At 56.0% G+C, this 22,310-nt stretch overlaps 12 protein-coding genes across 12 annotated transcripts; 7 read left to right on the top strand and 5 right to left on the bottom strand.

Annotated features, from left to right (window-relative positions):
- Nucleotides 1-18: 18 nt before the first annotated feature.
- On the bottom strand, nt 19-1,874 carry LTR77_001929 (uncharacterized protein; the record flags this gene model as incomplete). Its single annotated transcript, XM_064799188.1, has 2 exons — nt 19-1,630; nt 1,687-1,874. 2 exons carry the CDS (start codon nt 1,872-1,874, stop codon nt 19-21), a joined length of 1,800 nt encoding a protein of 599 aa, XP_064661943.1.
- Nucleotides 1,875-2,163: 289 nt separating this feature from the next.
- LTR77_001928 (uncharacterized protein) lies at nt 2,164-3,583 on the top strand (the record flags this gene model as incomplete). Its single annotated transcript, XM_064799187.1, has 2 exons — nt 2,164-2,464; nt 2,514-3,583. The coding sequence occupies 2 exons, from the start codon at nt 2,164-2,166 to the stop codon at nt 3,581-3,583; spliced, it is 1,371 nt and encodes a 456-aa protein (XP_064661942.1).
- Nucleotides 3,584-3,700: 117 nt separating this feature from the next.
- Nucleotides 3,701-4,594, top strand: LTR77_001927 (uncharacterized protein; the record flags this gene model as incomplete). The annotated part of the gene is made up of 3 exons (XM_064799186.1): nt 3,701-4,103; nt 4,190-4,319; nt 4,369-4,594. 3 exons carry the CDS (start codon nt 3,701-3,703, stop codon nt 4,592-4,594), a joined length of 759 nt encoding a protein of 252 aa, XP_064661941.1.
- Nucleotides 4,595-4,674: 80 nt separating this feature from the next.
- LTR77_001926 (uncharacterized protein) lies at nt 4,675-5,207 on the top strand (the record flags this gene model as incomplete). The annotated part of the gene is made up of 2 exons (XM_064799185.1): nt 4,675-4,936; nt 4,996-5,207. The coding sequence occupies 2 exons, from the start codon at nt 4,675-4,677 to the stop codon at nt 5,205-5,207; spliced, it is 474 nt and encodes a 157-aa protein (XP_064661940.1).
- Nucleotides 5,208-5,336: 129 nt separating this feature from the next.
- On the top strand, nt 5,337-5,552 carry LTR77_001925 (uncharacterized protein; the record flags this gene model as incomplete). The annotated part of the gene is made up of 1 exon (XM_064799184.1): nt 5,337-5,552. One exon carries the CDS (start codon nt 5,337-5,339, stop codon nt 5,550-5,552), a length of 216 nt encoding a protein of 71 aa, XP_064661939.1.
- Nucleotides 5,553-5,929: 377 nt separating this feature from the next.
- On the top strand, nt 5,930-6,772 carry LTR77_001924 (uncharacterized protein; the record flags this gene model as incomplete). The annotated part of the gene is made up of 3 exons (XM_064799183.1): nt 5,930-5,966; nt 6,038-6,235; nt 6,294-6,772. 3 exons carry the CDS (start codon nt 5,930-5,932, stop codon nt 6,770-6,772), a joined length of 714 nt encoding a protein of 237 aa, XP_064661938.1.
- A 13-nt stretch (nt 6,773-6,785) lies between these two features.
- LTR77_001923 (uncharacterized protein) lies at nt 6,786-8,248 on the bottom strand (the record flags this gene model as incomplete). The annotated part of the gene is made up of 2 exons (XM_064799182.1): nt 6,786-7,377; nt 7,425-8,248. The coding sequence occupies 2 exons, from the start codon at nt 8,246-8,248 to the stop codon at nt 6,786-6,788; spliced, it is 1,416 nt and encodes a 471-aa protein (XP_064661937.1).
- Nucleotides 8,249-8,749: 501 nt separating this feature from the next.
- Nucleotides 8,750-12,510, bottom strand: LTR77_001922 (uncharacterized protein; the record flags this gene model as incomplete). The annotated part of the gene is made up of 9 exons (XM_064799181.1): nt 8,750-9,727; nt 9,840-9,858; nt 9,916-9,957; nt 10,057-10,559; nt 10,619-10,724; nt 10,969-10,998; nt 11,055-11,129; nt 11,187-11,200; nt 11,326-12,510. The coding sequence occupies 9 exons, from the start codon at nt 12,508-12,510 to the stop codon at nt 8,750-8,752; spliced, it is 2,952 nt and encodes a 983-aa protein (XP_064661936.1).
- A 1,310-nt stretch (nt 12,511-13,820) lies between these two features.
- On the top strand, nt 13,821-15,656 carry LTR77_001921 (uncharacterized protein; the record flags this gene model as incomplete). The annotated part of the gene is made up of 2 exons (XM_064799180.1): nt 13,821-13,842; nt 13,879-15,656. The coding sequence occupies 2 exons, from the start codon at nt 13,821-13,823 to the stop codon at nt 15,654-15,656; spliced, it is 1,800 nt and encodes a 599-aa protein (XP_064661935.1).
- A 1,032-nt stretch (nt 15,657-16,688) lies between these two features.
- Nucleotides 16,689-18,105, bottom strand: LTR77_001920 (uncharacterized protein; the record flags this gene model as incomplete). The annotated part of the gene is made up of 3 exons (XM_064799179.1): nt 16,689-16,769; nt 16,832-17,848; nt 17,911-18,105. The coding sequence occupies 3 exons, from the start codon at nt 18,103-18,105 to the stop codon at nt 16,689-16,691; spliced, it is 1,293 nt and encodes a 430-aa protein (XP_064661934.1).
- Nucleotides 18,106-19,120: 1,015 nt separating this feature from the next.
- On the bottom strand, nt 19,121-20,449 carry LTR77_001919 (uncharacterized protein; the record flags this gene model as incomplete). The annotated part of the gene is made up of 1 exon (XM_064799178.1): nt 19,121-20,449. One exon carries the CDS (start codon nt 20,447-20,449, stop codon nt 19,121-19,123), a length of 1,329 nt encoding a protein of 442 aa, XP_064661933.1.
- A 1,026-nt stretch (nt 20,450-21,475) lies between these two features.
- ecm33_1 (cell wall protein Ecm33) lies at nt 21,476-22,199 on the top strand (the record flags this gene model as incomplete). Its single annotated transcript, XM_064799177.1, has 2 exons — nt 21,476-21,545; nt 21,610-22,199. The coding sequence occupies 2 exons, from the start codon at nt 21,476-21,478 to the stop codon at nt 22,197-22,199; spliced, it is 660 nt and encodes a 219-aa protein (XP_064661932.1).
- Nucleotides 22,200-22,310: the final 111 nt, after the last annotated feature.

Genomic DNA, 22,310 nt, shown 5'->3' with positions numbered 1-22,310 from the left:
AGCCTTGAGGTAGCATACTCAAACATATCCATCGACGCCTTCTGCATGGGTCTCCAAAAAGTCCCGCAAGCGCTCTGACAGAGTCTCGCTCAGCAGTGAAAGCGATCCACTGCCCTTCGCAATTCTTTGGTCAACTCTCTGCGTAGACTGCAAACAATGCACCAGACGAGACCAGTCGATGGCGCAGCCCTGCCTGATCCCGACCGTCGAAGCCGCCTTAAGCACCGCCATCGAAGTCATGAATATGCTGGCATACAACGTCCAGCGATGCACCATGCACTCCCGCACCGCCATGAGAATGGACGGCATGAGCTGGATGTAGGCGTTGAAGAAGCGCTCGCAGTGCTGCAGGAGCTCGAGGGTGACGATACCGTCTTGGATGCATTGGTACGCGGCGGGCCAGTAGATGGAGATCTTGCAGCAGTAGTACTGGACACGGAGGAAGTTGCCCAGGTTGTCGGTGCGTGGGTAGAGGCTGGGCGAGGTGAGCAGGTCGAAGTCGAGGTCTTGGTGGTAGTCGAAGCGGATGGCAGGCGGGAGGCAGGTGTACCAGTTGTCGAGTTGCAGTTCTAGCTCCACGGCGATGGCGGGAGCGTAGACGATGTGGCCGTCGGATGTTCGGCGGATGGCAGTGTTGCATCTATTGAGCATCCGTCTCATTGCGATCTCGGCCAGGAAGTATGACTGCGTTGTGTCCAGTTCATTGCTGGCCATCGAATGCATGCTCATGGTCGGCGAGATGGACTCCTGTGGTGAGCCCACTTCCGTCTCCAAATGCCACGGACGTCGCCCGTCCGGCAGCGCGACATCGTCGTCTTGGTACTGGATTCGACTTCCGACGCGGTCAAATTGCGCCCGCAACTCGCACTCCAACAACAGCAGCGCCCAGAATGCCCTCCGTACCTGCTCTGCGAGCTCGTCGTCTTGGGAAGCTTGGCTCTTCATCAAGTTCTGTACCTTGAGGGAAGCAATCACCACGTAATCGTACGCACGACAGGGTTGAAGCGTGCAACAGTAGTAGATACTCAGCAGAAGTAGACATTGCACGCTAATGAGGCCACTGTCGACCACCACGTCTGGCAAGGACGACATGGCGGCATCGACGAAATTGACGGCCGAAGCGTCGCTGGTTGCCGAACCGAAGGCGAAGTCCTGGGATGCCGCGACACCTACCGCTGTCACCACTAGACTCAGAAACGACTCGCAGGATGGGCTCAAAGGGCCGGACATGACCTGGAGATGGCGCTGAGAGAAGCCTGGGCGGAAGACGGAGTAGAAGGGATGGATGTGCGCCGAGAAGGCAGCCAGGGCATCCAGTACTGTCTGCTGCTGCATGATCCTCATCCTGGAAGTCTGAGCAGAGGCATGGACGGGAGGACTTCTCTCCAGCTGGAGCAGTGCCTCCGCAAAGCCTGGCTCGAGGCCCAGACTGGTCATCGTCCGTTCGATGCCGAGGAGCTGGAAGGGAGATTTCTCCTCCTCGGTGATGGGCACGTGATGGCCAGCATGGTGACCGCTGTTGGGCGTGAAGTCTTGCGAGGGCGGGGCGTGGTGGATTGTTGCCGGCGGCGGGAGGCGAGTGGTGATGTCGTCGAGGCGCTGTTTGATGGCGGCCAGTTCGACCTCCACCCTACAAGTCCATTAGTCAGGGTTTCATTCACGTTGGTCGTGCCGAGAAGTACACACCGAGACGGAGGCTGCTGCGGCGTCTGGTCATAGTGGCAATCGAGGCCATTGTTGCGACAGAACCCGCACGACGGCCGCTGGTTGTCGCAGCGAGTGCGCCGGCCGCGGCAGGTCGAGCAGGCCGCCGTGGCTCGAGTGCGCGCTTTGCGTTGGCGGCGCGCTGCTGCTGTCTCGTCCGCGTGGCTCATCCTGGGCGGAGAAGAAGAGCAGAGGAGAGAGTGTCGTCGGGGAGTGAGGGTCGTCGTCCGCGAGTGGAAGTAGAGGCGCTTCCGCCAAGGAAGTGGAGTGGAAGTCTTGGTCCGCGAGACCGTCCTTCCCGTCCTTTACTTCCACCTCCCCACCCTCCCCACTCTCTTCGACGACCAGTCTCTGTTCTTGCCCGAACATCGGGAAAGCTTGACAGATGATCCACGACAGCAAGATGGCTACAAGTACCATGGCTGCTGCTCAAACGCACTTCACGCTCGCAAACACAACATGGCCACCTCCACCTCAGCAGGCAGCCTGCTCTCGGCAGCCTCACAACGCAAAGTCGCCCGCTCCGCTCGCATCTCCAGCTGGGACCAGACCGGACTGAACGAGGATGCCTTTGTCGTCCTCCCCGGCGAGACGGCCACACTGGCCGACATCGAAGGACCTGGCACCATTACCCATCTCTGGTTCGTGCAGACCTGCCGCCGCATCTTGGGCCCGGGCTTGATCCCATACTCCAAGTCTGGCGTGGCCATGATGGAGATCCACAATGCGCTGGGGTTGAATTATGAAGACAATGATCCAGGTGAGTCGTGATTTCTGCCATGTCTTGTCGCCGGACTGACGAGAAGCAGACTACTACCGCAAGATTGTCATCAAGATGTACTGGGACGACTCCGAGACTCCCAGCGTCGTCGCTCCGATTGGAGACTTTTTCTGTGTCGGTCACTCCATGGCGGCGAACTTCCAATCCATGCCGTTCACTGTTTCGGTCAAGCCCAGCGAGGAAAAGAAATTCGGCGGAGCGACGGCACTCAACTGCTACCTGCCCATGCCCTTCAACAGCCGGGCCCGCATCGAGATTGAGAACCAAGGCGAACACGCCTACTTCCAATACTTCTACATCGACTACGACCTCCTCCCAAACCCGCACGACACCGACCAACTGCTCTACTTCCACGCCCACTGGCGAAGAGAGAACCCCACCTCCGGCTGGGCCCCGAACAACATGCAGACCAACTCCCTCGAGACCCAAGTCCCCAACCTCACCGGCGACGGCTACACCATCCTCGAAACCACCGGCGCCGGCAACTTCATCGGCTGCAACCACTCCGTGCTGCACTTCCAAGGCACCTGGTGGGGCGAAGGCGACGACCTCATCTTCGTCGACGACGACACCTGGCCGCCCAGCATCCACGGCACCGGCGGCGAGGACTACTTCAACCAGGGCTGGGGCATGCAGAAGAACGCCTACCCCTTCTGCGGCACCATTATCCACGAGGAGGACGTCCCGGGTTACCAGGTCAGCTACCGGTGGCACCTCGCGGACCCGGTGCGGTTTAATAGCAAGATCAAAGTCAAGCTTGAGCATGGACACGCCAACCATCTGCGAGACGACTGGTCGACCACGGCGTACTGGTATCAGACGATGCCCGGCCCGAAGCTCGACATCCTGCCTGTGGCGCAGCGCCTGCCGAACCGACCGAAGATCGAGCCGCCGCCGGAGCCGTCTGCATCGCGGGAGCTGACGGAGCAGCAGAAGTCGAACATCGAAGCGAGGGAGAAGCGGTTCAAGGAGTTTGTGGAGGATCGGAATCAGTGGTTGGAGCGCCGGGCGAAGGCGTCGAAGGAGAGGGCGGAGAGCAATGTTGAGATTGCGAGGGATGTGAGGAGGAGGTTTATGGAGAGCTTGGGGAAGAAGTAGCCTCGTGTATATGGTTCTGTAGGTAGCTAAATGACAAGAGCACATTCAACAGACGCTGTTTTACTGTTCGAGCCTCGGAGTGTCAGACGCATTGCATGACTCAAGAGAAAGCCACGCATGGCGATGATACTCTCTGCACCATGCCATCCTTCAACCAAATTCAGGCAGATCACAGGCCGCACCACCTTGGCCCAGCCCGAGCCGGAAGATATGGAGCAAATTGAGATATACGACATCCTCATCATCGGCGCACGACCATGCGGACTCGCCACCGCAGCGCGGCTGAAGGAGAAACATCCATCCGCCCTCTTCACGGACGAGGAGCAACGGCGATACTCGTGGATCCAGCGACATGCCCAACGAGCGTCGGCCAGTTACAAGTGGACCGGTAAGATCAGATCTGGAAGTGGCGGACTTGCGCACGAACCGCCTTCTGTTCTCGTTTTCGACTCCAGCGCAGATCAGTGGATAGTGAAGTGGAAGACGCCGTTTGCCGCGCTTGAGGTTGAGCATTTACGGAGTACGTTCGTGCCTTTCAAATGTCTTGGAGATAGCTGATCTCATTCCTGCAGGTCCCATGTTCCTTCACCCTGACCCTTCGGACAGACAGAGACGCTCTTCTCGCATTTGTACACAGACATGGAAGAGCCGAAGAGCTACAAGAAATTGTCGGGCGTGTCGGCAAGGAGAACAGCAAACACCAGCGCAAAAGCCGGCGCCGTGCAAGAAATGCTGGGTAAGTCCAAAGATTACAGTCCGGCCGAAGAATGACTGACTTTCATCAGCACGAGTGCCATTGTCGAGATCAACGAGCGAGACAGGGAGGACTACTTCGCACCATCCGCTCGATGTTTTCACGACTTCTGCGAAGCTTCCAAGGAGCGCTACCATCTCAACAGGCAGCCCATTTCCCAAGAGACTGTCCAAACCATTGACTACCTTAGCATCGACAGCCAGCAGAAGCTGTTCGAGTGCAAACATCTTCTCGGAGATATCATGCCCGCTTTGTGATACTGGCTACGGGTCCCGGACAGTCAGTCATCCCATCGCCGTTCTCCCAGCAGCAGCATGTGGAGGGCGCGACTCATGCCATGCAGATCAACGAGCATGCCCTACCCGATGCAAGACTCAACCACAAGACCGAGGCTTGGGAGCATTCCAACGTCCTCATCATCGGCGGAGGGCTCACCAGCGTGCAGCTGGCGGACGTCCTGATCCGGCGAGGCGTCAGCAAAGTCCACCTTCTCATGCGACGAGGATGGCAGCTCAAGCCCTTCGACGTCGATCTGATCTGGATGAGCAAGTTCAAGAGCACGGCCCGAGCTGCTTCTCGGTCGGCGGACAGCTTTGAAGGTCAGTCAATCCTTTCAACATGCGGTGGTGTCTATACGATGGCGGCTGATGATGTGCAGAAAATCTCGACATCATTAAGCAAGCCCGCGACGGCGGAAGCACGACTAGCCGATACCAGAAGATCCTCGAAGGCCACATCAAACGAAAGAGACTTGTGGTTCATACGCACATAACCGTCAAGACACAGTCGTACTGCCGCGATACCAAACATCGGATCATAGGCTCGCAGCCACCTTTACTTGCTCTCCCGGAGTTCGATCCCAGCTCCTAGCTAGACGTTGGACAATGCAGCATGGTATCAGACAGACGAAACAAGTACCCTATCGATTTCCACGGACGTCTACCAGCTCTGACAGTAAATTTGCAGCGGACTAATGGTGTGCCTCTTTTCACCGGCAAGATGGCAGACGTGCAGCTAGGCCTGTCCGCGGGTAATCTGGAAGATACGAGACTAGGTGCTGAGCGAGTGGTATGGTCGATCGAGCAGCTTCTGAGGCGAGAGCAGGGTGCGGAGGAGAGGAGGGATTTGAAGCAGGAGGGTGATGGTGATGATGGCGAAGGGTATGATGAGTATGCGGGTCGGTATGCGGTGGGAGTGGGGAGCAAGTATGATTGAATTCCAGAGGTTAAGTAGTGGTAGACAGGCTGCAAGGATTGTTTCCAGCATCTCAATGAATCCGCGCGCTCGGCATCAGCCGGCAAGGTCGTTCGTGGCCGGAAGCGTTTCTCCACTGCTTCTTCTCCTCTCCACGTCTAGAACAAGTTGTATCCTGCGCTCAAGCAACTGGATCAACCACTTAAGTCGTCGCAGGTTTATGTGTGTGCATTCGGCGACTCGGAATCCTTCCGAACATATGTCGCCGAAGCCAAGTTTCCGAGCACAGCGGTCCACGGGTGGATGTGGCGAACATGTGCTGGTGCAAATATAAACACAAGAAAGAACCACACCATGGCTTCACATCAATTAGCATCTCTTCCCTATACACAAACAACATGCCTGAAAAACAGAGACTTTGGGTCCTCCCGTGGGGTGAGTAACAGACACGGCCGCCGACGCTGCTTTCTCGGCTGTGTAGAGGACAGAATGCTAACGTCTCTCAGGCCTGTATCCACGCCGGGTAACCATCTACCTCGAGGAGAAAGGGATCCTGGACAAACTCGATGTTGTTCCAGTCAATATCACGACGCAAGGCATGGATCAGCCACCTGGGAAGCCAGCGGGTTCCATGCCTATACTTGAAGTCAAGCGACCGAGCAGTGAGGGAGCGGAGGACGGGGTTTACATTGTGCAGAGCGTTGGTATGCCTCAGAGACACCCAGCATCACCTCCTTCATTCGCCAAGACTGACGCCTTCAGCACTACTCGAGTACCTCGAAGACCAATACGGCCCAGGCTCAGGAACACCAGACATGCGAGGCTCAACCCCCGAAGAGCGAGCCAAAGTGCGGGACTGCATGAGCGTCATCTGCGAAGCGACCGACTTCTTCGGCTTCTACTGCCACAATGCATCAAAGCTCTTCTCGACCATGGAGGAGCAGAGCGAAGGCGCTGCAAAGCAAGCGCTCGCGAGGACGCATCATATGCTCAGCAGTCTGGAGAAGATGGCTGATGCGAAGGGGCCGTGGCTTGCGAGTTCCGGCGACCACCCGATGCTTGTTGATTGCATTGCCATGTCTACGATGCAATTTGCTGAAGCGGTATACAAGGTTGATCTGACGGAAGACCATCCACGGTTGAAGAAACTGTTTGATGCTTTCAGTGCCAGGGAGAGTGCGAAGATGGAGGAAGTGCCGGACTTTGTACAGGCGATGGCGCCTGAGATGTCTGTAAGGTAGGATAGCAACAGATTCATACGCTAAGCATGAGCATCAAGGAACCTCGCCGCCTCTGCGAAGACATCATAGCCTGCAAACAGAAAAGTGAAAGGATCAGCGAGTGTCCCAGGAACGACAGGGTTTTGCTCATGAGTTTGGTACCGATCATATATTGTCTCGACTCTGGAGACCTGATATCCTTCCCTGGTATCGCTCGCGGCCTAGGTCGTGCTCGGAAGCCTTCTTCTCCCAGTTCTGCCAGCTCTGCTTTCCACTTCGCAGTCATCTTTCCCCACATCTTGTCTCTTTTCATCTGCTCATCGCCGTCATCGAGCGACATGAACGTTTGGTTCCCACGAGCCATTGTCCGCATGTACTCCATCCGTGGCTGCCGGAAGTCCTGGAACATCTGCATCTTGCTGGCGAGATCCCGCACATCCCTGGCTGCCGAGACGAACTCGCCCAGTGCAGCAGCGTCCTCGAGGGCGGAGCCTCCGCCTTGCCCAGCGTGCGGAACGATTGCATGTGCGCCGTCGCCAACGAGGACGAAGCGGCCGGTGGTGCTTGTGTACGAGGCGATCCTGGGTACCTCCCCCAATGTCCAGAGCACAGTCTCGTTCACGTACCTGAGCCCATCAGCAAACGTTGGGAATATCACACTTCTAAGACTGACGACCAGATCTTTCTCACCGCAGGACAAAAGTCCTTCACCAACTCTCGCGCCTCTCCAACATCTCCAGGCTCACCCCAGCGTCCAACTGGCACTTCGCATGGTGTCGGGCATGAGATCAGAGTGTTATAATACCGTCCCCCGCTAACAGTGTACCCCAGCACGGCAACACCAGGTCCCACCCAGACCATGGAGTCTTCACCCTTCATCAGCTCTGCCGTCTCCGGATTGGAGTCCATGCGCTCTTTGGGTACGACAGTACGGAAGCAATACTCATTGCATGTCACTGCCTTTGCATCGCTATTACCCGGGAGAAGATGACGGAACTTGGACAGAATGCCGTCCGCAGCGACGACGAGATCAGCTTCTTCTCGCTTACCATCCGCCAGCACGACGATGCCTTGGTCCACATCAACATCCGCGACCTTCTGCCCAAACCGGACATCCGCACCCGCAGCGACCGCAGCATCATACAACAACCTCTGCAAATCCGGCCGATAGCACTGCCAATGCGGATACCCATACTCCCAGATCTGCATCGGATTATGCGCAATCTCTCCAATGACCGTCGAATCAGCATACTGCAACACCTTCATCACGGCTGGCTCGTTGGACCATTTTCTGAACTCATCTTGCAAGCCCCAGTGGTGCAGGACACGGGTAGCATTGGGTTGGATCTGGATTCCTGCTCCGAGCTCGCTGAGGGAGGTGTTGGCTTCGAAGACGGTGACTTTGTGGCCTTTGCGGGCGAGGGCAATGGCGGCGGCGAGGCCTGCGATGCCGCCACCGATGATGATGATGGTGAAAGTGGTGGTTGTGGGTGCCATGTTCGTGTCCGCTGAGTGTGGAAATGCCCGCCTGAAGAAGACCACTGATTCTTCGGTAGCTTTGAGGCGATAAAGCAAACGCAAGAGTGCTCAGTCCCTCCGTAGTCGTCCCAGTGCAGATGCTAGTGAACATATAACAGCCGCACCTCGTGGACTTCCGGGGCCGCGAAGCTCCTTCAACAGCCGCATGAATGCGAGACCGAATCCTTCAGATCCTACCCTGTCGGCTTGAGGCATGTTATGAGCACGATGATTCAGCATCTGGATAAACCACGTTCACATTGCCGTTCTCAGCTAGATCTGACCGCGATCCTTCGCAGTAAAAACCGAAAGATGGTGAACGCGGATGATCGCAGCTAGCTAAGCAGGGCTTGTCTCCACGCGGCTGTGCTTGCGAGGCTTACACACTTCCATTTGAAAACGGGGACTGATATGGATTGCAGCCTTACTCCGTTTCTCAGACGCTGCATGGTGTGGTATGTACAGCGAGCGACTACTACACTACACCATCATACTCTCCGGCGGGCCCAAATAACTCTCCCTCACCCCTCCCAAATCAACCACGATCTTCTGGAACACCACTCCCGGCTCCAGTGCCCACAAGTTCAAGCTATGCTTCCCCGGCTTGATATTCATCCTCGTCGTATTCGTGAACACCGCGTTCGCAACACCCGTATACCACATCTCCGGCAGCGCACCAAGAGTGAAGTCCGGCACCGGCTGGACCTCCTTTGGCTCTTCGTCGTCGAGCGCGATGGCGTAGCGGCCAGGACGATCGGGGTTGGTGTTCAGGCTCGTGCCCATCATGACGGTGGCGTTGGCGTCCGGGGCGTGGGTGAAGGCGTAGAAATCGTAGGTCAGCTTGGGGCCGTTGGGTGCGCTCTGCGAAGAGGCGGTGACGGGGAAGAGTGTGACGCCAGACAGCGTACGGCCGTAGCCGGGGATGATGCCGTATGAGACGCCGTCTGCGGAGGTGTTGGAGGTGGTGTGCTCGGCTTCCATGCTGATGGTGGCGTCGCTCTCGACGAAGCCGGAGAAGGAGTCTGGGACGCTGGTCTTGTTGACGGGAAGCACCGCAGTGGGCATGCTGACGCTGCCATAGTCTTCAGCGCTGTTGGTAATGTTGATGTTGACAGTGGTTTGGCCAGCGGGAGCCGAGGACCAGTCGACGGAGAAGAGCACACGCATGTCCAGGCTGCCGTTGGCGCCGAGGGTGCCTGACGATGGGGATGCCGTTACCCATGGCTGGTCCGCTGAGATCATGAAATCTGTGGACCCTGGGCCGCGCATGTAGACGTCGAGGTAGCGAGACGAAGGGCCGTAGGGGTCGATTGGAGGCATGGTCTGGACCCAATTACCCAAGCCGGCGTTGTAGATGCTGTCTCCAGGCGCAGACCCATTCGAGCCTTCTGCCGTAACACCCAATGGACCTCCAAGCGAGACCTCAGAAGCCTGGACCCACTCCAACGCCGGGGCGACCTGCAGAGAAAGTCAGCATTGTTCATGGTTACTTCGGGCAATGGAGGAAGCAATTCAAAGCTCCAAGTAGCCGAAAAGGCCTTCGGAGGGCCTCCACTTCCGCCTGACTCACGTTGCGCATTGGTTGTTGCCTGGAAGGGAGTCAGTATTCTCTTTCTTCTGGTTGTTCTACTTCTCTCTTCACTTACCACCAGTTGTAGCCAAGATGCGTTTGATCGAGGATGTGATTCCTGTATTTCGAAGAACGAGTCAGAAAGGCTCCACAAGATTGTTCTGCGCCCAACAGAACGATGTGAGGAGGGATGGAGTCCTTCTCACGATGCACTCACCATTTCCCATTAAGCAGCGAATGATACCGCTTCGTCAACGCAGCATCCGCATTGAAAGAATCCAGCACCTGCTGCGCCAAGGTATTCGCAGACTGCCGCCACTCGTACGCATACGTGTTCTGCATGCCCGCATTGAGGTAGATCTGGTGAACAATGTTGCCAGCCATGCACGGATGCAGCACCAGCTCGAAGAAAGCGGCCTGCGTGGCGGTGTCGAGCTGGTTGTAAATAGCTTGCGCGGAGTTGACAAGAGACTGCCACTCCCCGAGCACGCGGCCCGACTCGTTGTAGTTGGTGTTACTGTAGACGAATGGATCCAGCAGTTCGTACTTGCGGCGGGCGGCAAGCATTCCGTAGGTGTTCATCACTGAGGCGGTGGCGTCTGCGACATTCTCGCCGAATTCACGGGCAGCCCATGCGCGAAGCCACTTCATCGTGCTGTCTGGAGAGGACATGGATGGCTCGTCGTAGGCGAGGTCGAAGAAGTGGCTGATTGGGACTTCCTGCAGAAAACAGTCGGCACTGCACCTCACGAATTATGAAAGATCACGTGAGCACTCACAAGAGGCTTTAGGTCACCAACATTGACAACCCAAATCGTCCTCGCCTGACGCTCGTACGAGAGATGCATCTGCTCATAAGTCTTCGCGATATTGATAGTGTTGATCCTGCAAGGAGAAGCCGTCAGCAAATGTCTCAGACAGTAAAGCGGGAAGGCCTCATAAGAGTGTTCTGCGACTAATCGAGACGGTCGAGGGTCGAGGCGGTCGAGCGTTGAACACAAGACTCATAGCTGATCGACGAGTACGTTACGTCCGGATGGACGCAAACGCTCTCGCTCATCGGCCACAAGACTTCTCTCAAACCCTCGAGTATAGATGAGGGAGGGGTTTCTGTCCACGTGTGACTCACCACTTGTAATCCCGTGGGTCCCCAACATAACTAGAGGTCATTAGTTTCAAGACGCAGCATGACATGTTCCACCCAAATTTACTTACTCAAAGTGGTAGTACACGCCCGCCCCTGCAGCACGGTCCGTCTCGTTGGCCAGCGGAAGCCGCTGGTTATTGCCCCTGCGCATGTGTAAGCAGTAGAAACGAGGGAGCGGGTGGTTGTTGTGTAGTACTCACCAGTTGTCATCAGCCTAAAGCACCCAAGGGTAAAACAGTCAGCAGATGTCTGGATAGAGTGGAAGAGTTCAAGAGATCTCGAAGCGCCACACGTAGTACGATCGTGTCGCGGAGAACATTTGGAACCATCAATGCTTACCCAGAGTAGCGTGATATCTTCCGGCACGTCCATGCCCTGCTCAAAGTACCCACCAACCTCCTTGTACAAGCACCACATCTGCGGGATATCCGAAATATCCTGAGTATCGAAGGTATCGCGCAGAATGTCCTGCTGCACACCAATAATATCCTCCAGCGAATCAGCGTCCAGGGTAGGCGATGCGGTATCTCCGAGCCCACGCATGCCCATGGTATACATGTTCTCGTAGGGGCTGGAGCGCTCGGCGCCCTCGCGCATGAACTCGGTGACGTTCTTCTCATTCGTAGCCCACGCCCATGTCCCGTTCAAAAACAAGCTCTGCTCCTTCGTCCAGCGCATCAGCGGCTCGGTGTGGCTGGTTCCCATCACGATGCCGTACATGTCGGCTTCCGGAGGTGTGCGCGGGTCGTCGACTGCGAGCATACTGTTCCATTCCGCAGGCCAGATGTAGTTCGCTCGAAGTCGGAGAAGCAGCTCGAAGATGGGTGCGTACATCTTGTGGTTGAAGCCAGGTCCGTACTCGCCCATTTCGAAGTTCTCGTTGACCCAGTTGGTGAGGGCGGGCTGCTCGTCGTTTATGAAGAAGCCGCGGTACTTGACCGATGGTGAGGTTTGGTGTTTGGGGGTGTCCAGAGCGTAGATCGAGGAGTGCTGCTTCGCTGGCACATCTGCGTAGTAGTACCATGGCGAGACGCCAATCTGCTCCGAGACGTCGTAGATGCCGTAGATGGACCCGCGCTTGTCTGCGCCAGCAATGACCAGCGCTCTGTTGATGCCGGGCATAGGGTTTGATACGACTTGCGATTGGAAAGCCTCCCATTGTCCTTCAGTCTTTCCGGTTGAAATCTTGCCCGACTTCGCCATCCCATCAATCAGACTGGAGTTGCCAATTGTGCCAACAATGATCACTGAGCTCATATTCGTAGCGGCAACTCCAGTGCCGTTCATCAGCATGACGGTGCCATTTTGTCCCGTGACCCTGCCAAAGTCGGCAGCGAGGTCGCGGCCAGCTCTGATGACGCCCTCCCAGTCGGCGCCATCTAGGATGACGGTTGGAGAGGAGCCACCGTTGGCAAGAGTGAGGCAGCCATCGGTGGATTCGAATGAAATGATCTGCTTCTGTCCAATGGCTGTTACATGAGACGCGATGCTGAGCAAAACGCCAGTAAATATTGAGAAATGCATGATAGCGAGGAAAGACTCTCAACAACCTACGCAATACGAAAGAGAACAGCAGGATGAATGTACAAATACCTGACTGCCATTGAACCATGCATGTGCGGATAAACGGCGAAGAGATGAACGCATTGGGGTTTGTTGTGTTCAGGCAAAATCTCACGATCCCCAGCTCACCGTTAAAGTGCGGAGCTGCGGAGAAGACCACCAGACCCTTTTCAGCCTCATTTCTGCGGTGAAGAGCGCCAGATCACTGCTCGGGATAAATGTGGCCGCATTCTGTGCAGTTGGATGATCGGTCTGCAGGTACAAAGATGTGCCGGTGGGGATGATTTTCTTGTTGAAAGTGCTCGTCTTTCTGCGAGCGTGTAATTAGCCGTAGAACCGAAGAACAGGCAGGACGTATCCAAGTCTGTGCTCTGCGGCATTCGATGGATGCATTGACTGGTCATCAGTAGGAGCGGTGGAGATGCTCAAACAGCTTTCTCGACATGCCTCGTCCGGAAGATCGTAGTCTCCCACAGACGAGCCTGTGCGACCCAGTCAAGGCCCAGTGTGTCAGTATGGATACATTGGTAACCGGCCAACGATCAATGTGTCGTTCAGAACCGCCCTCTTGCCAGCTGCCATCTTCACATCCATGCCTGCTTCTTGCGGCCGCTTGAACAGACCGCACAAGACGCCCAGACCTGCCAGCCAGCCAGCCAGCCAATCTTGGGACTTGTGCAAATATAGCATCTCGTCTCCCATGCTCTTCTCTCACACTGGCTGAGAGAGTGGCCGTACTTGTAGAGGTCGGGGGATGCAAAGGACAACAGTGGCCGTCTTGTGCGTCATGTCCGTTTACCGCTGGGGGTGCGAGTATTCGCCGCCCACCAGCAATCGCGCGGGCGGGAGGCATGTCGGTACCGCACCGGGGGTCAGGCCGAATTGACTGCCTTGCTGATAAGTCGGAAAGTTCATGTTGTCAAGACAAGCAAGGAACAGGAGAGCTGCTGGCACTTCCACTGGTATTAGCCCGATCTTTGACCGAAGGACGCCCGCGATCGGCTTTAACGAGTCCAAACGGGACTCTTTCTACTTTATATTCAACCTTTTGCTTATTTGCCAGTCTATCAGGCTTGTCTGTGCTTGGTATGCGATACGACAGCATAGGTATTCGACTGCTACAAGTCGGAGCACATGCTATATATTCTGCGCTCGCTTACACTAATGTGATTGAAAGGCCAGCTGCCAGGGAGCCTCGAGAAGCCTCGATGACCCAGGGCTGTACGTGCAGATCACGGTAAACATGAAGTACAACAGTTCCCTCCGACACAATGATCAAGCTTTCTTACGGTAGTAAGAACGGACTATACAATGACCTACCTCTTGCAGGACCATCATGCATCCGGCTGCTGGATCTCGAGCCCGGTGCATTCGGCCTTTCCCTGAAGGCAACAATGAGGGTGGTGCACCTTGATACAGAGCCCGACTATGATGCACTAAGCTACACTTGGGGATCTTCCACTGAGTTGAGGTGGATCGGAGTCAATGACAGATATGTGGTCAACATCACGAACAACCTGTTTCACGCCTTACAGCGGTTGAAGGGTGAGGACGAAGTGCGCACGATCTGGATTGATGCCATATGTGAGTATCGGTTTGCGGTAGCAGGAGACTATGGAAACTCAGTCGTTCCAGGCATCGATCAGAGCAACATCGCCGAGCGAGGCGCGCAAGTGGCAATCATGGCCTCCATCTACCAGAACGCACGTTGTGTCGACGTGTGGCTTGGTGAGCCTGATCCAGCTCACCTCGGTCCTTCTTTGTTCTTCGGACAACAGGCCCCGCGAGGGTACTGGCCGACTGGGGAGCTAGCGACTGATACGCAGGACGGCGAGATTCGCAAGGCTCTGCTGAGTGCCGTCCTCAAAACCAAACCAGTGTGGCACACGCGAGTGTGGGTTATCCAGGAGGCAGCTCACGCTCAGGCGCTTTATCTATGCTTCGGGCCTTACCGTCAAAAGATGAAGAAAACGGTCCGCGATAATGGCACTGGCTCCACCTATGGCACCGGAACCTACGATCTTGCCACTGCCCTAGAAAGATTCTGCTCCTTCGTTTCTGTGACTCGCAGATCTGCATCCGTGCCCTCCAACAACACAGTCTCTCACATTATTCGCGCACTGCAAGGACGGACATTTGCAGCCACTGACCCTCGCGACTTCGTGTACAGCATGCTGAGCTTCATTGATCCAGTACTGGCACACGAAATTGGATCGGACTACGCCCTCAAGCCAGAACGAGTCTTCGCAAAGGCGACGTTTGTCACGCTCAGGCACGACGGACATTGCAGGATCCTGGGTTTTACCGGAGCGGACGTAAAGAACACCCAGGACAGCCTGTTGCCGACCTGGACCGTCGACTTTGCGTACCTCATGAGCGCTTCACTGCCGCGTTGCTACCTGATAGGAACGCCACATGCACCTGACGATGATACACCCAGACTACTCCACGAGCTGGAAAGATCAGATTCGCCGAACATAACACTTGATGTAGCATACCGCCAGCTCACTGTTTCAGCATTGTGGTATAGTGAAGTGTCCCTTGTCCACGAGATCCACTGGCGGAAGGCGAACGGCTACCCTGGCCCGACCAGAAGCGGTGGCCGAAGAGAAGCCTTCATGCTCTCAACACTGCTGAACTTTACCAGGACAGCCGGGCTCGCAGACGCCCACACAGCAGCGTGGACGGCAAGATGGGCTGCAGCTGACGTCGGCACACCGGATGCCGCTACAGACCGGTATGCGGATCTAATCGAGAACTGGCAGAATGCCTGCAAGGAACTCGGACAGGATGTGCGGCCCCGGTGGTTTGCAAAACGCGGGTGGCTGTTTGATCAACTGCAAGCGGCGTTTCTGGAGTACCCCAAGGCGAGAGCCTTTTCGCTGCCTGATGGATTAATAGGGGTGGGCCCAATGACAATAGAAGAGCGGGATACTGTTGTCATGTACCCTAGGGGTGGTGCACACAGTCCGTTTCTTGTCTTGCATTGGACGGCTGATGGCTGGCAATTGAGAGGTCGAGCGTATGTGCATGGGCCACAGTTTGCTGCGTTTTGGGAGCAGAGGTATGCGCCGGCGGTGGTGGAGAGGGACTTCGTCATTATTTGAGGTTGCGGACGAGAATGCGACCCTGAAGGGGAAGTTGACCTTCGCCTAAAAACTGCTGTCTCGAGATCATGCAGGAGCCGGTCTCGATCGACCCATCCCAGCGCACGGCGGCGTGCCAGTGGACACAAACATCTCAGCCATCGGACTATGGGCTGCAGCAGGCGAATACAAGGCTCAGCCTGAGTACTCTGGTGGAAGGAAATCATCTCCGCGAATGCTCGGCTGCAATCCTGGACCGGTTACTTCAGGACCACCACATTTACGCCTGATATCCTGCTCCACTGCTTTCTCCCGCCACGACACCAAATGCTCAGAATGTCCACTCGCCTCAGGTATGCAGGCACCACAAGTCCGAGCTTCAAGGCTGCGGCACTACTGCGTGGCCAACCCCGTCGGTTATGATACCGCCGTGCGGTTGGCTTCTCTCACGCAACTGGGAGGCTGCTCTCTCCGGCCACAAGGATGGAGACTAGACCCATCCCTCCTCCGCAGCTTGCCCCTGATGACAGCCGCGACACCATTCGGTCCTTTCCAGGTCTAGAAGGCATCAGTGAAATCTGCACATGCAACGATTACCACATGCAACGATGCTCACATCCGACGTTGTTCGCATGCACCAACGTTCAGCAGTCCAAGAATACCTAGAACTCATTGCGACTTCAGCCATCCCCGCGACAGCCAGTGGCATGCTAAGAGCCAGCAGGGCTTACCGGCGCATGGCAAACAGATCAACGCCATCAGCGACTGGCAGGGTTTTCAGCGGCGACCTGCAGGGAGCAGCAGAAGAGTTGATGTCCGTTCTAGCTGACCGACATGGCCCGAAGCCATTGACAGGTGCAAGACCACCGCTCCAAACTCACGCCCGCGCGCTTCGACTCACTCGCATACAGAAATGGAGTTTACCACCCTCGGCAAGGAGATATACACTCGCAACTGAAGCGAGAAGGTAGCAACTAGCCTCCCAACGAACACAGCAGCCCATGTTTCCCATCCACCTTTTCCATCACCATCGCTGCAGCACCATCCGCACTCCTACACAGCTTTGGCGAAGCTCACGCTCGCCGCGGAGTCGTAGCTGTAAACACTATACCAGTTCTTCAAGAACGTATCGCCCTGTCCCCTCACATTAGCACTCCTGCCCTCCCGAACCCTATCAAACAAATGCGGATACTCACCACAACATAAAGATAACTCCCCGGATCCAAGTCCTCTCCCGCAATCGCAACCAAACAATAACTCTCCCTGTTCAAAATCGCGCTCAACGTATTATTCCCCACCACCTCCCCGAAATCCGGCGTCAGCCGTCCAATATTGAAGTCCTGCGGGTTGACGGCGAAATTCGTCCACGCGAACGTGAGAGCGACGTGCGGCTTCGCAGAGCACGGGAAGGCGAAGACGGTGGGTCCGCCGGCCCCTTCGAGCAGCTGGATGGGGAGGGATCCGGGGATGCGGGAGTAGATGCTCAACGGAGCAGCGGCCGGGGCGACGAGGAGGCTGGTGCCGGTGTCGATCGCTGCGTCGCCTCTCGTAGGATCTAGACCAAGTGCGCCGAGCACAGCGGACTTGCCGTTCACCACCACTTTGTCCAGTTGTACTCGCCAGTAAACTCTGGTCTTGACGGGTACTTTGGTGACAGCGCCGGTGAACTTGCCGGGATTCCGGCCACCCTGCGTGAGCTCAGACGCATCGCCGGTGCCGTCCGCGGCGCGGCCAAGATAGAACGCAAACTCGTTCTTGCTCACGACACTCTGCTCTATGAGGTTCTCGAAGTAAGTCGGCTGTCCGCTCTTCGCAATCGTGGAGAAGGCTAGCCCCATCAGACTGCTCGACGCAGACGTACTGAATCCTTGCGCATTGGTGAGGGAGATGACGTTCTGCCGCTTCGCAGTCAAACCAGCGACCGTGATGCTATCAAAGGAGTTCTCCCCCGAAACCATGCCAGAGCCGTAGGTCACGGAGGTGGTGTTGCCTTCGTCGACGCCTTGCTGGTCATACTTGGTGGTGCCCGTGCAGCCGGCTGCGGCGTCGCATTGGGGACCAGGAACGAAGAGGTCGGCCGAGCCGGTGTCGAAGTCGCAGGTGAAGGTTTGGGGACCTTGGACACCGACGACGATGTTGCCGTAGTAGAAGATGTCCAGGCCATCCTGAGACTTGTCTTTGAGGGGCTCGTTGGCACCGCAGAACATCAGCTTCTACTCGAACTATAATCAGTGGGAGGGAGAACGAACGTAGCCCTCTTCAAGATGTCCCAGACGTTGGGCAGCTGCACATCCTTGCCGTATTTCTGCAGAGTGCGCTGGAGGACGCCGAGATACTTAGCAGGCTCAATATCGCCGTTGGCCCGGGTCAGAAGCGCTTTTCTTGTGACGGGGACTTTGATGCTTTTCTCATGTGCAGTAGGCGCGCACAGCGCTGCCGTGACCAAGGAGAGGATGAGGAAAGTCTGCATGTTGACGATGCGAAAGGAGGAAGGAACAGAAGATGTGAAAGTATTCAGAATGTCTTTTATGATATGTTCCTCCTACGAACGCAACCTCTCCATACCTTACACACCCACCGTCCGGACACATTAGTCCTGTCGATGGAATGGCGACTAGATGAACTCTCTCATGTCTCACCGAGGCGCTGCTTCGGGGGGAAGGAGATAGAGTAGCTGTGCTTGCTCCATCCACCTACCCGCTCTCCCAGTCAGTACCTACAAGGCAGTTTGACAGTGACACACTTTGCTGCCCTTCTTCTTCGCTGGCCTGCTCGACCAGCCGACTATCTGGAACGAAGTCGGTGCTGTGCGGGTCAAACATGCAAACGGCCACCGGAAGTGAGAAGATCCAATCCCACACAAGCCTTGAAGCTTATCACAGCTAGGCATACGCTTGCTGTCGATCCTCCGCTGCGTTTGCGGACGTGCTTCTGAAGATGGCAACTGATATGACAACGTGCATGCAACCATCTGCGTTTGGTGTTGTGAGTTTGCAAGAGCTTCTTTCCAGAGATGACGGCGGACCTCGAACCTCGGTCCCGGGATTGTGAGCAGTGACGAGGGCTGCAGTGCTTCACATCTAGTGAAGAGCCTGCCATCGCCGTTCCAGGATTGACTGGGAGGGATGGAAGAATGTCCTCGGCTGTCTGCTGTCTCCGGTCTGGCGCCATGCTAGATTCTCAACTACGCTTCCAGCTGGTGTGACTTCGTGCGCCTGGCTGAAAGCTTTCGCAGCTTAGAGACCGGCTGTGTTGTTGTTCTTCGACCGGGAAAGGGGATAGCTGAAAGTAGCGACGAGGCCGGCCGGTATGATGGTTCGATAGGCGTAGATGATGGCCTTGTGTTGAAGATGCAGGAAAGGTCGACATCTCTAGCCCAGCTCCACCGCCCTTCCATCGAGCTGTCTCCGAGCGACACACCCAGCGACACTGCACACCGCAACATTCGACTCATGTTCTAGAGCCAATACCGTTCTACAAGTTCTTTAGCTCCCTTCCGCCACTGCCCTCCCACTGACCCTTCTCCTCAAGCTCCTCCTCCTCTCTAACCCTGCTTCTTGGCCCACATCCGCCCGCCTCCTTACCCGCGCCCTCCACTCTCCATCCTCTTTCAACTCTTTCTCTGCCCTCCTCACCGCAGCCTCCTCGTTCTCATCACTCGCCTCTTTTTCAGGCGTGCGCTTGCGCTTTCGAAACTTCTGCCCCTTCCCTGACGTGTTAGACGGAGTGGTGTGAGGCATGGCCGGGATCTTCTCTTCGGCCTTGGAAAGCATGGCAGCAAGGTCGGAGAAGGTGATGGTGAAGCTGCGTGCTTGTTCTTCTTCTACAGTTGTCGTAGCGGGAAGGCATTCCAGGGTGGAAGGTGGGAGAAAATCGGAGACGTGGAATGTTAGGCCGCCGCTTGTGGCGTCTTGAAACTGTGCGGCGTCGATGTCGGTACGGCAGATGCCTGCTCCATCTTCGTCGAATCCAGGTCGCCAGAGTGAGACGGTCGGTTGTTGTTTCTTCTCCGCTCGATCTGGCTTTTTCTTCTTGCTGTCATACGCCAGATCCAGACCAAGCACACAGCGGATCTCGTGCTGACTGTCCACGACGTAATCCTCTGCGAGGTGGGACAAGTTCTTGGTGCGCTGGCTGTACGCCACTTCAACGACCACGCATGGCCAGCGCGACACCTCCGGGTTGATGAAGGTAGCATCTGGACTCCTTTGCGGCTTGCTCTTGCTCGTGCTCTTCCCCTCCTCTGCGCTCTCTTCCTGACTGCTGTTCTCTAGCACGGGCCGCTGCAACTCCATCGTCGTGCTCCTCCCCTTTCGAACCTGCCTCAATGCTTTCGCCACAATCTCATCTTCCTTCTCCACACGGTCGGCGAGCTGCTCGATCCCGTCCGTGACAGCGTCTTCAACATCCGCGATGAGCCATTCGTGTAACGCAGTTGGGGGCATGCGGAGGGTGTAGCGTCCCCTCTTCCCTTTCTCCGCGGGAGGATCCCAGTCGCAGCGGACTTTGTCCTCGTACCAAGCCCACAGTGAGTCGTCCTGCTCAAGCCGAATGTGGAGGGAGGAGTATTCGTCTTCGCTAAGGCGGAAGAGCAAGTACTCTTCTTCCCTCTCGAGCCGCCCAGCTTTGAGAAGGCGGATGGTATGAAGTAGGCGGTCGACGGCGGAGAGACGAGGGCGGCGGGAGGGACTAGTCTGTACTGGCGGCGCGGAGGAGGTCTTGGGGGAGAGCGGAGGGGAGGGGGGTAGGTCGGCGGCGCTAGGCTTCGGAGGAGTGCTGGAGGCCGATACTGGTGGGTGCGTAGTCCGGCGCATCGAGAACGTCCTCCAGCAAAGGAGGCGGCGCGTCCTCGCCTAGTTGTTATCGTGGTCACTGCCCAAAGTTGTCCCGTGGGCAAAGTTGTCCCATGCCCAACTTTGAGGTACAAGTTGTAGCCTTAGAAGCGGAACTCGTGGCTCAACACGACTTTTGACTGCAGCTCGACCTCAGAGAGAAGAGCGGGCGGTTCGCAAAGGCAACAACCACCCACAACGTCTGCAACTACCAACATCAAATGGATCAACCTCAGGTACCATTTGAAGAATAGAGTATTCGTGAACCACGGCCCAGCTGTGGCTTTGCTACATACCTTAGGTACATGTACCCATATTTTTCTCCCATTCCAGTCCGTGCTCTCTGGTGTAGGCATGGTATTATGTCTGATATGCTACCAGTGAGCGCGGCCGAGCAGCTGATTAACCGCCTGGTACAGTCTAGGAATAGCACCAACCCGCCGGGCAGCCTGTGTAGGCGTATCAGGTACATGTACGCATGCGACGATCCAGTCGGTTCCTTCTAACTGTGCTGCCTACGCCTCTACGGATTCTGAGGGGGGTAGGCCTGAAGAAGAGAAGAGTACCACGCTCGTTGTCACAAACCTGATCCGTCTTGGCAGTTGATCTGTGGGTGTTGGATCCAAGCAGAAGAGGACCCAGGTCTATCTAATAATAATGGCTCTCGCACAGGCAACAATCCTGGCGCGTGACCTGCCTACGCTGCAACAGCATCTGTATGCTGCATGCAAGCAAGGCGACACATGAAACGCTACCCTGCCTCAGGTACACATGTATCGGATGGAGAAGGAATGATGGAGGGACCAACAATCCCAGCCGCCTTGCTGTATCCTGGTTGGCTTAAGAGAAAAGACGCAACCATGCCTTTTTTTCTCGTGGAGCTGATCCAGTTCAGTAGTCCATCTATACAGTTTACTACTTCATCAGCGAGCGAGCGGGCTTGACCTGGAACTTTCCAAGTCCAACAGGACAGGAAATTCCGACGAGTCGAGGCTTGAAGGACAGAGTATGGCTCCAGCACGAGCAAGAATCCTGGCGGCGGTCGTAGCATTACTCTCGCAGAGTGTGCGTGTTCAAGGTCAGTCGCATACACCACCACCTCAAGCTGCCATCGTGGCTAACAGCGAAGCGGGCGTATGTAGCCCAATGCAGCGTCTCCGGCACCACAACCATCTCCAACACCGCGCAGGCTTCCGCACTGTCCAGCTGCACTACCTTCTCCGGCTCCGTCGCCGTCGCCACCGATGTATCAGGAGACCTGAGGTTCGACGTCCCCAAGAAAATTACCGGTGATCTCGTCGTCGACAAGAATCGCGTCCTAACCTCGCTCTTTATCGACGACTTGGGCGAGATCGGAGGCGGCTTCGTGCTAGGAGATTTCCCGGCGCTCTCGCGGTTTCGCTTGTGGTCTCTCACCATCGTAGGCACGATCGACTGGCATGACCTGCCGAAAATCGGCGCGAACGAGACCGGGTGGTACGATTGGTGGCATGTGAAGAACATGTCGATTGTCAGGACTACTATACCCTCCATCTCTGCGTGGCAGTTGGACTCGTTGGACAACCTCGAGATCATGGATAATTGGGGCCTATACTGGGTTGATTTGGGTGTCGAGACGATAAGCCATCTCCATATCGCCTCGAATGCCCCTAACCTAGATGCTCTAGTGGAACGTTATAACATTCCACTTAGAGCCCTCTATAGTATCTATTATACCTCTACGTATTATTAGTCACGTAGGTATATTCCACTAAGGTATATTCCACTTAGGTAGGTTTCTTAATAAGAGATTAATAGTTTAACTTTCTCTATCGATTTAGCGAAAAAAAAGGTTTTAGTACTC

Source organism: Saxophila tyrrhenica (assembly GCF_035928015.1).
Source record: "Saxophila tyrrhenica strain CCFEE 5935 chromosome Unknown scaffold_3, whole genome shotgun sequence".
Classification (NCBI taxonomy): Eukaryota; Fungi; Ascomycota; class Dothideomycetes; order Mycosphaerellales; family Extremaceae; genus Saxophila; species Saxophila tyrrhenica.
The sequence above is the reverse complement of the archived record's forward strand: the minus strand, read 5'-3'. Positions and strand labels throughout refer to the sequence as shown.